The 13400-nt window shown below is 40.3% G+C and overlaps 1 protein-coding gene across 1 annotated transcript in view; it reads left to right on the top strand.

Annotated features, from left to right (window-relative positions):
* The window catches only part of LOC109984346 (ras-related protein Rap-2a), a 16874-nt gene extending 5231 nt beyond the window's left edge, over positions 1-11643 (top strand). The window contains exon 2 of the mRNA XM_020634452.3: positions 9888-11643. Coding sequence (XP_020490108.1) covers positions 9888-10125 — 238 coding nt within the window. The 3' untranslated portion in view covers positions 10126-11643. The remainder of the gene's footprint in view (positions 1-9887) is intronic.
* The last annotated feature ends 1757 nt before the right edge of the window (positions 11644-13400 follow it).

Below are 13400 nucleotides of genomic sequence, written 5' to 3'. Positions count from 1 at the left end.
TTCTCTCTACTCACTGTATACAACTGTTTGTATTCCATTTCACACCTGTTCAAGTTTTCCTGTAATTGAATGCTTCTGTTCACAGACGTTATATAGGATGACCTGAGAGGTAGTAAATATATTTGATATGCTAAACTCAACACTTACTTGTATAAGGACATAAACAATGGCCCACAATTCCTGTTGATGCTGATGTGATTTTATAGGAATATAAAAAAACGTAATGTATCTGGAAGTTGGGGACAAAATATGTGAAGAACTTGTTCCTTCACCCATCTATGTAGGAACTCACTGAAATATTAAAGTCACATTTATCACAAAAGATCTGGTGATTATACTCTACAATGGTGTGAAAGTCTTTTTCCACATTGTGAAACAGATTGTTAAACATTCGTAAGCATACTGCTGTTTAATCCTTGCTTTATTAAGGGTTCAAATTCAAACTTAATATCACGCATTTCATGGGCAAAGTTATGTAGTTGTTAAGGAAGGTCGATGTTTTTTCAGTCAACTTTGTTAAATGAAAAAAGGTTCCCATCTGAATACTTGTTGAATGCACTAAACTTTTACCATGATATAAACATGCAAATGAGTTGAAAAGTTTAAAGCTTTGATAATTAGTCATCGAACTTGAAGACTTCATACACACAAGGGGAACATTTTTGTACATTATACTAGCTCATAATGTGTTGATGTGCTGCATCAAGACGCATGTTTTCATTAGCATGTGGCTAGCTAGCCGTCTGTTCTGTCTGAAAAATGCCCACTACGCTCTGCAATGGCTGTCTTAAATTCCAAAACTGAAAGGCAACAAGTTAACCCTCAGGCATCAGTTTAATTTACTACCCTCTTAAGTCACTAAGGACAAAAATGTCCATGCCAAAAAACTGATATAAAAATAGAACAGATTGATATTTTTTTCTATTTTTTTCTGCATAAATCTCTTAAACAACTTCAGCCCTGCTCAAAACTATCAAACATTTAATCATTTTTAGAAATTTAACCCTTTAAATGCCAGTTTGATTACATGATTCTGGCATTTAAAGGGTTAAATTCCTGATAATTACTCAATATTTGATATTTTTGAGCAGGGCTGGAGTTGCTTATGGACAAAAATGTCCATAGTGATGCATGAGGGTTAAGGCATGTTCCAAGAGGCTGGTCTATTGGTATTGTGGGAAATGTAGGAAAGCAGTGGATGCAATAGGACACTACGAGACAGACTGAGACATCAAAGGAAAAGAGACTTCAGAGGAAGAAAAAAACCCCATCAAAAAGTGCACTGTTAGCTGCATCACAAACTGATTAGAGAAAATCAGAACATTAGAAATAAAAGGTGGAATTTTCCATCAACGACTAGACTTACAGCAAACTTCTCTGTATCTATTTTTTTTTTTTTTTTTTTATTTATTTATTTATTTTTGTGCTTTTTTGTGCCTTTAATGGAGAGATAGGACAGTGGATAGAGTCGGAAATCAGAGAGAGAGAGAGTGGGGAATGACATGCGGGAAAGAAGCCACAGGTGGGATGTGAACCCGGGCCGTCTGCTTGAGACGACAGCCTCCATACATGGGGCGCGCACTAACCACTCCGCTACCAGTGCCCCCTCTGTATCTATTTTGAGAATGAATTAACCATTTCAGTTAGCGATCATGAAAGAAAGCAAAAAAATGCTTTCATTTTTCAGGGATCGGCTCTTTTGGGAGGAGGACATTTGAAGATTCCACCTTGTGATTGGCAATATTAAAGATTTTTAAGAAAAGTTTTTGATCAGAGAATTTGTTGATTAATCCAAACTGAGAGTGAAAATATAAAAACAGGCCTGAAATAGAAGATTTAGACGATTGAAGGGGATGTTGTAATGTAGCTTGTAGCAATAAATTAGAAAAAACTTCACTGATACTGCTGAACACTTTAGTTTTTAGCAGCTGCAGGTGTCAGTCTTTTGGTGAACAGTTGTATTTATGAAGTGTAAATCTGTAACGTTAACCTTAGGAGTCAGACTCTTCCTGTACATTACACCTTGTCATTGCTCGCTCTGCTTGTTTGTCCCTCCTTGCTGCCAAAACACCAGTGACCCGTCACCCATCACGAGCGTATCAGCCTCGGCTCGGGTCAGAGGTGCCGCTGTAAGTTGCTCTCTCTCTGATCCCTGTCAGCATCCATCAGAGCCTGCTGCTAATGCCACAGACACATCCAAGCACAGAGGCCTCTGGGTGCACATTATTACACCTTGGTGTGCCAGTGTTCACCAAGGACCCCATCACTCCTACCTTCTTCTTCTACTTCTTCTACTACTTCTTCTTCAACTTCTTCTACTTCTTCTACTTCTTCTACTTCTACTTCTTCTACTTCTTCTACTTCTTCAGTTTCTTCAACTTCTACTTTTTATTCCACTTCTTCTACTTCTACTTCTTCAATTTCTTCAACTTCTACTTTTTATTCTACTTCTTCTACTTCTTCAACTTCTACTTTTTATTCTACTTCTGCTTCTTCAATTTCTTCAACTTCTACTTTTTATTCTACTTCTACTTCTTCAATTTCTTCAACTTCTACTTTTTATTCTACTTCTTCAACTTCTACTTCTTCAACTTCTTCTACTTTTTATTCTACTTCTTCTACTTCTACTTCTTCTACAGAACGTTCAAAAAGTGTTGACATGGTCAGAGAACAGTGAAGACAAAAGAGGTGAAACAGAGTACCATCCCACGCTCTGTGTCTGCAGTCCAAACATCTCTAATTCATGCTGCTAGTGTTCTGTCTTACTCCTTTGTAGTAATGCTACAAATTGTGGAGCTTTCTTTCTAAAACTGGCCAACTTGTTGAAAGGATTGAGATCAATAAATGAAGGAGCAGCAGTCTCTCAGATCTCCAAGAAAGATCCTCTTTCATCTGCATCACTGTCTGCTCTGAAAACTGACCTCAAGTTTAAGGATGCTTACACAAGCGTTTCAAAGTTCAGTGTTCATGGCCCTCTGCAGGAGGTTTGATAAGGGCAAAGCAGATCATTGTACAGTAACCTCAGCTGTGTTTGTTTCTAATTGACAAGCGCATTGAAATGCTTCATACATAGTAGCAGCTAAAAATCAGCCTGTTAGCATTGTCATTGTTACCATTCCAGACCAGTTTTAGGTATTCAGCCCTGCATCTAAGCCTCACACAGCTGTTAGCATAGACTCTTATTTATGGCTAGCCAACAAGCTGGTGGAAATATCAGCAAGACAATCCATGCCACCTTTATGAGCTCTTTATGATTGATTGAGTTCTAAAACCTTCCTGCATCACAGCAGCTCAATTTGCAAAATAAAAATCAAAGACAAGGTACAGAGATCCACATTGTCCTCTGATGTGATTACATAGAGGTTTGGCTGATGCCTAACGCAAATTGTTCCTTTTAAGAAGTCTTATTGAATTCAGCAGAGCAGCTCAATTTAAAGCTGGGAAGTCAGTCGGGGTGAATGTTTAAAAGGTTATCATTAGTCGCATATTCCCAGTAAACAGACCATGAAAAGCCCCTTTGATGAAGAACATCTCTCTTGCTCTTAGCATCCACACCACATGCTACACCACACCTCACAGAGATGAAAAACCAGGCAGCAGCTTAGCTGACAGGTTATTAGTGGATATTTGTATCATAAATGATGCATGTTAAATAGCATCCTATAGCAAGCCACTAGTTAAACATAATCTTTTCTGAGTGATTTATGAGCGGACAACACACCAAAAGGCCATTAGTGATATAAGTATATAAGTTCTATTTTATTGTATTTTATGTTTCAGTGTATTAGATTGGTATTCAAAGTCAAGTAACCTCATGACATGCAACTAGAACTTCATGTGTAATATAGATGTTGAGTGCGACCATCTTTAATTGGTGCTTGTTTTCAGTGTATCTCACTGTTGCAGAACCAGTGGCAGTTCTAGACTACTTTTACTGAGGGGGCCAAACTGGGGTCAATTGTTTTGTCAGAGTAGAATATTAAACCCAGGTGAAAAATAGACAAAGATGATCGCTTTAAAAAATATTTGAATATAATGCCAAATAATAGCACACATCATTAAATACCACAACATTAAATATCATGATTTATATTTGTTTCAGTAACAGAATTGAATACTAGATTGTGAGTCCGGTTGTTGAGTCAAATACTGTGTATGTGTTATTAGGGGGGTTCTTCCTTTTGGGGGGGTGGCCACAGGGGGGGGCAAGCTCAGTGTTACAGAACCCCCTGCCTAGAACCGCCCATGCGCAGAACAATAAACATCTCTCAATTTCTCACCTTTTATCTGTTAAAGCCTGATTCTATACTCCATAACGACTAAAACAAGCTAAACTGTGCAATAACAAAGTGTCGTTAGACTTTTTTCTTACAGTGGCAGGTTACAGACTGAAGTGGACTCTTAGATTGTTGCCATGGTGATCACAGAGAAATAAACAATACACAATTACACAAACAGCCAGGAAACAAGCAGTCGTGGAATGAGTGCCATAGCTGTCCAAACATGGCACTAAAGATTTGGCAATCCCGTCAATGCAAAATGAGACATACACTGATATGTTCCAAAGTCTGTTTTTCCATTATGAAGTATTAGCAACAAACATTTTAACCCCATGTACAGGTGAGGTCTTGTGTTTCTAAAGCTACACATAGTGACATGATGTGATTATGACGCTATAAGTTTCCTAAGTGTAATGTTTCATCAGAGGAGAAGATATGTGGTTATTAAGCTTTTGAATGAGTCTTTGCAATTTTCTTTTACTGTGTTTTTTGTGGAACAGCAGTTTGACTAAATGTCTCATGCACTGGCTTTCCAGATTTGAGGTGCTGTACTTTGTAGAGTAAGAAGATGAATGTATCTTAAACACCATGAAACCCAAAGGAGCTGCGACTATGCTGTATTATGGCTGCAATATTTCAGAAACAAGGATGACTTGCCTGTCTAGTCTGTGAAGAACAATATTCCTTTTTCCTTTTCCATTCTTGAGACATCTTGGACAGTGTCTCCATCATCTGTGAAAAGCATCTGATTCTGAAAGCAGATAATTACTTTTCAAAACCTCGAGGGAATCCAAAAGAGGCTTTGGGTAGCATTCCCTGATATTGTGTTTTTATCTTGCCTGCTTTTGTAAAACACAAAGTCTTCATTTATTTGTCGTGGTGAGTTTACCAAAGACTCTCCAGATATCTATTCCTGATTAAATCTTTCTTTGCCCTGATGCTCTGCCAGAAGAGAGGAGCTTATTGCTGCTCTCTGACTCAGCTGATTCCTCTCCTCTGACTAAACCATAGACCCCCCCCCCCCCCCCAAAAGGGCCACTGGGAGGAGGCCCAGCACGCTGCCTGTTTCCTCCTTCAGCCTGACGGCGTTGGCCAGAGTCAAAGGTGGATGCTCTTGGGTCGCCGTCCCTCAGCAAGGCCTCTGTGAGTTGATGCATCATGCATTATAGATAAGGTGTGTCTGGGCGAGCTCGGGTGGGTGTTTGCAGTCAGAGAGCTCAAATGCAGGCGTTATCCAAATCACAAGCTGAAGGCTGCGGCATGGCATGTTGTGTGAGCTGTGCACAAACACAAGCAGACCCATTTATTGAGTCGTCTTTTGAGACTCGTGACTGAACCATGTGATCTGCTCTCCGTGCATCAGCCACCGTCGGTTCCAGGCACAGGGTTGTGCCGACACCCTTCACACTGAGGCCTGGGGAGCTTTGGTATCTGCGGCTGACTCTGTCTCACACCTCCTGGGACTGCCGGTCTCCTCCTCTGTTACTGAGACTATATTTAGACCTGGTCCTTTGGTACCAGATGTCTTTGTGCTGCACATGTTACAATAACTTCCCATACAGCTACATAACTTGATGTTAAGTCCTTTTATTATAGTTACATTTAACCACACATGCAAGTGATTGATATGAGCAGGAGCTGGTATAAAACTGAAGTGTGATAATGTACAGCTGGATTTCAACAGACCACCTTCAGACAGTTACAGCAGGAGATTTTTCACTAAAGCCACAGACTGGGGCAGAAAAGAGTCACCCAAATAGGACCCTTTCCCCCAAACTACACGCTAAGCCCTCTTTGGCTTCTCCTAAATGAGTGCTGCTATAAAAGTAAAGGTTCTTGCCTTGCAATCTGCTAAACCACAACTAAGTTTAGGGTTTTTCAGGAGGTGGGAAGGGGAAATGTAAGGTCCAGGCCCACTACCAATGAGAAGTATTCAAAAACAGCTCTCAGTGGCCTTGATGTTTTTATTGACATCAAAAAATGCATTGAATGAGACCTTGGTACTGTACATGTCTCTTTCGTTTATCTTTGTTGTTTTCTCATTCAGTCCTAGAACACTATCAAACTCTAGGTTACACACAGGAAGACCTCTGAGCTTGTTTCTGAAATCCTGGTTCTTCATATCAGCCAGCGAGCAGCGAGATTGAAGTTCACTCAGGATAACGTATTCATTGATCAGAATCCACTCTCTATTCTCGTTAAGTTTAAGCTTGTTAAACTCTGAAACCTGCATCCCCTGGCCTCCAACAGATCCTAAACGTGGACTGAAGCTGCTGTTTCTTCAGTCTCCAAATCTCTCCAGTGTCAGATATGTCCTTGTATACCTGTTACCATAGCAATTGAGGATGAGCATCATTTTTTGTCCTATTAATAATTCAGAATCATGTTTTTTTCAGAGGGCGAGGGCAGCTTTTGAAAACCCTAATGATGCTGATTGGTGTTGAGGGCATGAATCTATAGATGTGACGATGCTGCTGAGTGTTTTATGAACAAAGACATTTAAAGTGTGTTCAGACAACAGGTCCAACAGATGGATACAGATAAGATGAAAGAACTACCTCTTGTTTAGCAAGGGATATGCGTCCACATGATCTGGTATCTGTGTGATGTTTCTGATCTCTCTCTTCTGATGTGTGCAAACTACCTCAGAGACCCGCCATGTTTTCCAACAGCAAAATTGATGTAGCAATTACGTCCTTGAAAAAGCGACCCAGTCGTTCCTTTTGATAATTTCAGCCTGTTTAAGCGTCTCCTCTGGCTGTCGACTAAGTAGTCCAGTTCCAGAGTAACATCTTGTGCTCAGGCAACATGACGGGAGAGTTCACAGCTCAGAGGATTATGTCCAGCTCCCACCCTCAGAGGTCAGAGCTCTACTATCCATTTCCTGTTCATGCTTTGGACTTGATGCTTACACGAGGCATGGTGGCATGGTCGTTAAGTGGAGGTTCACTGGTTAGCACCCGACAGAAAAATGGTGCTGCCCTGATTATTTTTATGAAAAGCTTCCTCCCACCAACCAAATACCAAAAAAAAACATGTTTCTTTCGATTAGCCTTCTGCCCATAATAAGCCAATGGTTTGACCCCAACTTGGCTTAACACTTTTGTCATACAGAAAGGAGAAAGTGAGCTTTTCAAAAAGAACTACCAATAATATCAGGTCATAAACCTGGAGTTGGGAAGTCAACTTTTTTGCTGTAGTTTTTCTTTGCAATTGATTTCAAGTCTCATCTCTGTTTTTTAGCAGTGTCACTGAAAACCAGCTGGACCTTTTAATGGAGCTATCAGGCTCAAAATGATCGTCAGTGTTGTAGATAGACAGATAGTAGGTTCCTCCAACAGCAAAGTGTTTACAGTGCATGTTAACAAGAGACAGCCCTGAAAAACTTTCTGTGATAGAAAAAGACCTCACCGACATTTCAAGGCTGCCTGCCTCCCATAAACAAGGAAAAGCAGTTTAAGAAAATGATTTAATGAGGTTAGGTTTTCCTTTAACTATATTTACATGTTCCGCTGACATCATGCTGAGGGTCGAAAGATGAAATGTGTTATAATGTTGCTCTGCTGTGTTTAAAATCACATTTTGTGATATTTTACCATTACTTGATTAATCAGGAATCAAAAAGACAATAATTATGCAAAATTCAGAAAGACAGAGGCCATATTTAAAAATAAGAGAACATATTTATTTTTTTAATATTAACAGCTAAGTCACAACAGCTATATAATTTAACCAATTCCTAGATAAATTGACCCTAATCAAACTTACATTTGTTTAGCTAGATTGAATTTGTGTGCCTTTATTTTGGTATCTTGTAACCAGTGAAGGGCTGTCATGATTTGGTCTTTTCTAGTTTTGTTTTTCAGTGTTTAGTGTTTCTTTATGTTCTAGTGTGTTTTGTTTCATTCTTGAGTTCTGTGTGTCTTCAGTGTTTCCTGTATTTATTTTGTAGTTGTCCTCAGTGTTTCTTGTCTTGTGTTCATTCCTTCCTCTGTGTGTTTCCCTCCAGTGTTGATTGCCCTGATTGTCTTCACCTGTGTCGTTAGTCTCACATGTGTTTGATTACCCCGTGTCTATTCAGTCTCTGTGTTTCTTCTCTTCTGGGTCAGTTCATTGTTGTTTGTATGTCGTTCGTTGGTATGTCAGTTTTTGCTCGTGGTCCTCTGTGGCTCCCTGTTTTTTGATCCCTGTGTTTTTTGTTTACTTTCTGAAGTGACTTTTTGTTTGCCTTTTTGTTAAAATAAATAGTTAGTTAATTCTGCTCTTGGGTCCCCCTCCCTTGTTTTTCCAACTGAACCGTAACAAGGGCAAGTTACTGAAAATGAGTAGCAAGTTACAGTTAATAGATACAGAAAGTAAATAAGTTACTGAGTTACTTCATAATAAGTAACTTTAGCATTGCTTCTTTTTGCTTCAATAGTTTTATTAATGTAAACATTATTTAGTGTTGCTATGGCAGTGTGAGAGGAAACTACTTGTCATTGTCATTTAATATTGTTGCCATCTTCAATATGAAGGCATTTTGCTCATTAGATAGGGCAACAGTTGATATGGGAAGAAATAACATACCTTGCCATCAGTCTGTTTCGTCTTGGTTTTCTGATCGTGGAGCTGATGGTGATTTAAAATCAAGCTTCCTGTTTGTGTTGAGTGGCTCCTCCTTTATCTGTAGAGTTAAGGTGAGCTGCACCTGGGAGTCTCAGTTTACAGCCTTGGTCACTCTGACAACTAGTTTAGTAGACATGTATCGTTTAGCTCGGTGCTTCATGGGATTAATATAACTTTCTTGATGATTGACAAGGTTTTACGTCCTGCACATAGACTGCAATATACAGCGATAATGTTGACGTTTAACTCAAACAGTGAAAAATGATGTTGGTATTTCCAAGACCGAAAGGAAACACCTGAATGATCATGAGCCTTTGTGTGGGTTTACTGCGACATTCTTTCTCCCAGGATGTGACTGTGCTAACATCGTAACCTCACCTGCTGAGTCCATGTCAATAAAACAGAATCTTGTGTTGTCGGCTATTTCACATAAAGTAACAAGTGCTTTTAAATCTATGTTATTGTTGCTCGTTATTGAAGAAGAAAACTATCTAGAAGCACTAGTAGTTACTGCAAACAGAAGTGGTATAACAGTAAGGCGTGGAGTCGTGTGGCGTTACAGTAACATGTTACTCCCAACAGTACTTGCAACCTTGAACAAAACAGTTTGACATTAAAACAGTATTTAAGCTTCTTGGCATGATGTCAGAAGTGATAAAGGGTTGCCAATGAAAGAAGGTGATGATGTGAAATAAGGTCATATTTTATTAGGTTGTTAGATGCCATTTAAGTCAAATGGTGTGTTGTGGATGTTAAATAGTAGCACTGAGTGAAGGTTTTAAAATGTTCATCAAACTGAGGACATTCAGTGGTGCAGTTAAAGCACGTTGACACATTAAGAGTGGGAAAAAAAAGTTTAGAAATGAACATGACTTATAATTTCAAACTGAAAGTTCAGTGGAAATATAAAAACAGAAAAACTCCCTGATTGGTTCTTATTTCTTCTTCTTGTGCGTTTCTATGTCTGATCACCTGATGTGGATGTGTGTCTGTCCTCAGGTACGAGAAGGTTCCTGTGATCCTGGTGGGGAACAAGGTTGACCTGGAGAGTGAGAGGGAGGTATCGTCCAGCGAAGGCCAAGCCCTGGCAGAGGAGTGGGGCTGCCCGTTCATGGAGACCTCGGCCAAAAGCAAAACCATGGTAGACGAACTATTCGCTGAGATCGTTCGGCAGATGGACTACGCCGCCCAGCCAGACAAGGACGACCCCTGCTGCTCGTCTTGCAATATACAATAGCCCTGAAGGGGGGGCGTCCAGGAACAGGCCGGGGGGGGCGTCCAGGAACAGGCCGGGGGGGGCGGGGGGGGGATGTCTACCAAGAGGGAGCAGGATGAAAACACACTTAGAGACACACACATGCACATGCCAATTAAACAGGAGGTCAATTTGTGGTTGTGCTCGATGGATTTGAACTCTTTGGAGCCTAAAATCAGCAGAGACGTGATTATTCATAACACCACGTGAGTCATGGAGAGGAATGCCAGGAATCTGCCACTAGAGAATTTGACAAATGACAAAAAAAAAATGAACGTGCACTCGCCTTATGTTACTCTCTTCTGTTGCGTCCAGGTTTGTTTTATCCATTGAGTTTGGAGTGAATCATCTGCAAAGAATCACACATCAGGATCTTTATATGCTGCTCCACAATCTGCTAACAAAGGAGGGAAAGAAGGTCCGTTTTCTGTCTGTATTACGAGCGAATTCAAAACATCATGATGCATTTTGTTGTAACCACGACTTCATTAGTTACTGTGCATCAGTCTCAACATATTTCTGGGGTCCAGTTGTTTTACATACTGATGAGTATTAGATGTGTGCAGTGATTAGAGGGAGGGTTTTTCTACTCATTACAGGGCTCAACCAAAGAGGTGACCTGACAGCGCCTCCATTTTCTTATTTTTTTGTGTTGTTCAAAAAAGGAATTGAAAGAAAAGGTGCAGTGTCTTTCCTCTTTTCTAATGTGAAGATACAAACGTAAACATAGCAGTATTGTTGATATTTACATATCGTGTGATGTTTTGTTTCTCTCTCTCTCTCTCTCTCTCTCTCTCTCTCTCTCTCTCTTTCTCTCTCTCTCTCTCTCTCTTTCTCTCTGGGAGATTCTTGTTGACAGATTGCCCGGTTATAATATATCCAACTGCTTCATCATGACAAGACAAAGAGTTCATCTTTTCAGTGTTTTGAAATGTCTACAGCAACTCTTTTCAGGAACATTTACACTTGTCACTTGTTACAGGAACAAGTGAATTTGCCAACATTTGTCAGCCTCAGCATTTTATTTTTCTCCTCCTGGTTTTACGATGACACAGGGTGCTTAACGATTGAACATCCTGATCCCATCCTTTCTGTGCTTTGAGTGTTCAGACCCATAGAATCAAATAGTAAAGACGACGACGATGATGATAAGGTAATTAATGGTAGTGTAAATATTTTGTATTGAAGTGCCAGCTCCTATAAGACACTGACTCAACACGTGGAAATGTCAACTGTATGCATGGCTAGTAAACAAAAAAAGGACTCTTACTTATTATAGGCTGTGGAAACGTGCAAACCAAACACATACACTGTCTGGACATCTGGACACTGTCTCAACTGTACATCTGTGTTTCCACGGGACGGCAGACTTTACCCGTGTGACCATTTTCATTGTTGATTTTATATTTTTTTATGTGACCATTTACTCTTTATTCCCTCTCTGAATGGTGACACTGTTACATTTGACACCTGAACAATAAAAGTGCGTTCAACACTCGACTGAGGCTATCAAGCTTGAGTGAAATGAAGTGAATGATTGCTCACTGAGATTTTATTACCAGAGTATTTCTCTTTAACAGTTCTTGTCCTACTCGTACGTCTTGACTATAGCTCTATTTTTATTCATGAAACGTCTCGTGTATTTGGGGTTTTCAAGGCTTGAATCCACCTTCACTATATTGTCCTAACTTTGTCAAAAATAGAGACTGTGTATAAATTGTCCACTTCTATTTGGCTATAATTGGGATACCTATGCCACTCATTTGAATTCCACTTTTACTACAAATATGAGGTGTTTGGATTTTAAATAAACACAAGATGGCCTAATAAAAGGATAAGCACTCATTGAGACATATCTCATCCCAATTACGCCCCTATGCTCTACTGATAAGTTACTTAACTTACCCAGTATGGCCCTTAGTTGCCACGGCAACCAAAACACCATTGCCACCGTCAACAGACCCGGGCTGTGTTGCTGTGTTGATGCAGCTCCAGGTAGTGACAATGATGATATTAGCTATCCTCACACATGTCCACTTCTGACTCCCAGAACTCAACAGTGTTGGCCGATGGACAGCAACATCCAGGACACCATTTAGATTTAAACGGGTTCTAAATGCTAGCCTGAAGTCAACTGGTTAGCTTTTTGCTAAAGATTGAGCCCCATTTTTACTTTGATTAAATTGGCAGTTATTATTATCCTTAGATGCGTCTTCTTTTGAGCAGCACAGTGATGAAAGCTTTGTGTGAGTAAGTGGAGCACACCTGTGCCACACCACTGTGACATTTGAGGCAATATAGAGCCCTGTCCAAAGCTTCTAGCTAAGGATAAAAAAAATAATATTTAAAGGCAAACTACAAAGGTATGTTATTACTTCTCATATCAACCTTTGGCCTCAGAGATCTACTGAGCAAAATAATTTAGTTAAAAATATAATGGTTTAAAGAGATTGATTTCAGCTTTGATTTTTTTAACCTTGCTTTGACTCCCACTAATTTCAGAGATTGTTGTGAATCACTGGTGCAGAGTGAAGTGGTCTGTCGGGGGAATCGCCACTTAATAGAGCGAGAGAAGTGTGTGCCAGCATCTCCTCTGAGTGGCTCATCAACATCCACCTTCAGCTGAAGAGTGAGTCTTTGTGGCCACTTTCTGCTGCTTTGTTGAGGCAGAGCAGAGAGATGGAGGTCCTGATGGTGAGTGGTCTCAGAGGGGTTCATTAGGTCAGAATCCCCTCTTGCATCGCTGCATCATTTATGTTTGTGGTAACATATAGCCAAACACAATTTAACGTCCTTGTTGTCAGGGGAAAGAAAATTTAATGAGAATGAATGGCAAACATTTGCAGGAATCAGCCGAATGGTGCAGCTGGTGTTTTTTAAAATGTAATGCTGCACTCCAGGTCCCCCCTTTTCCGCAAGTCCTTGCAGAATTAGGAATGACTTTCAAGAAACGCTAGGTAGCATCGTGATATGTTGAATCCTCAGCGGGGAACAGACTGGGAAAGAAAAATAAAATCCTCTTGAAAACAGCCCCCTGAGATCCACAGTGTAGGTGTTTGAATGAAATTGCCGCTGAGTCATTGTTACCTGTTCTCAGAGGAACAGACGCTGCAGCTGTGACACAGCACACAGTGTTTGTTCCAGCTGAGCTCCTTTACATCAGAATGTCAAATGTCAAGATGAAAAGGGGAGAGAGGGGGCTGTATGAGTCACCACGGCCCCCACCGCGGCCCAGGCTGCAGCACAGTCCCCTGGGG

Source organism: Labrus bergylta, chromosome 13 (assembly GCF_963930695.1).
Source record: "Labrus bergylta chromosome 13, fLabBer1.1, whole genome shotgun sequence".
Classification (NCBI taxonomy): domain Eukaryota; kingdom Metazoa; phylum Chordata; class Actinopteri; order Labriformes; family Labridae; genus Labrus; species Labrus bergylta.
The sequence above is the reverse complement of the archived record's forward strand: the minus strand, read 5'-3'. Positions and strand labels throughout refer to the sequence as shown.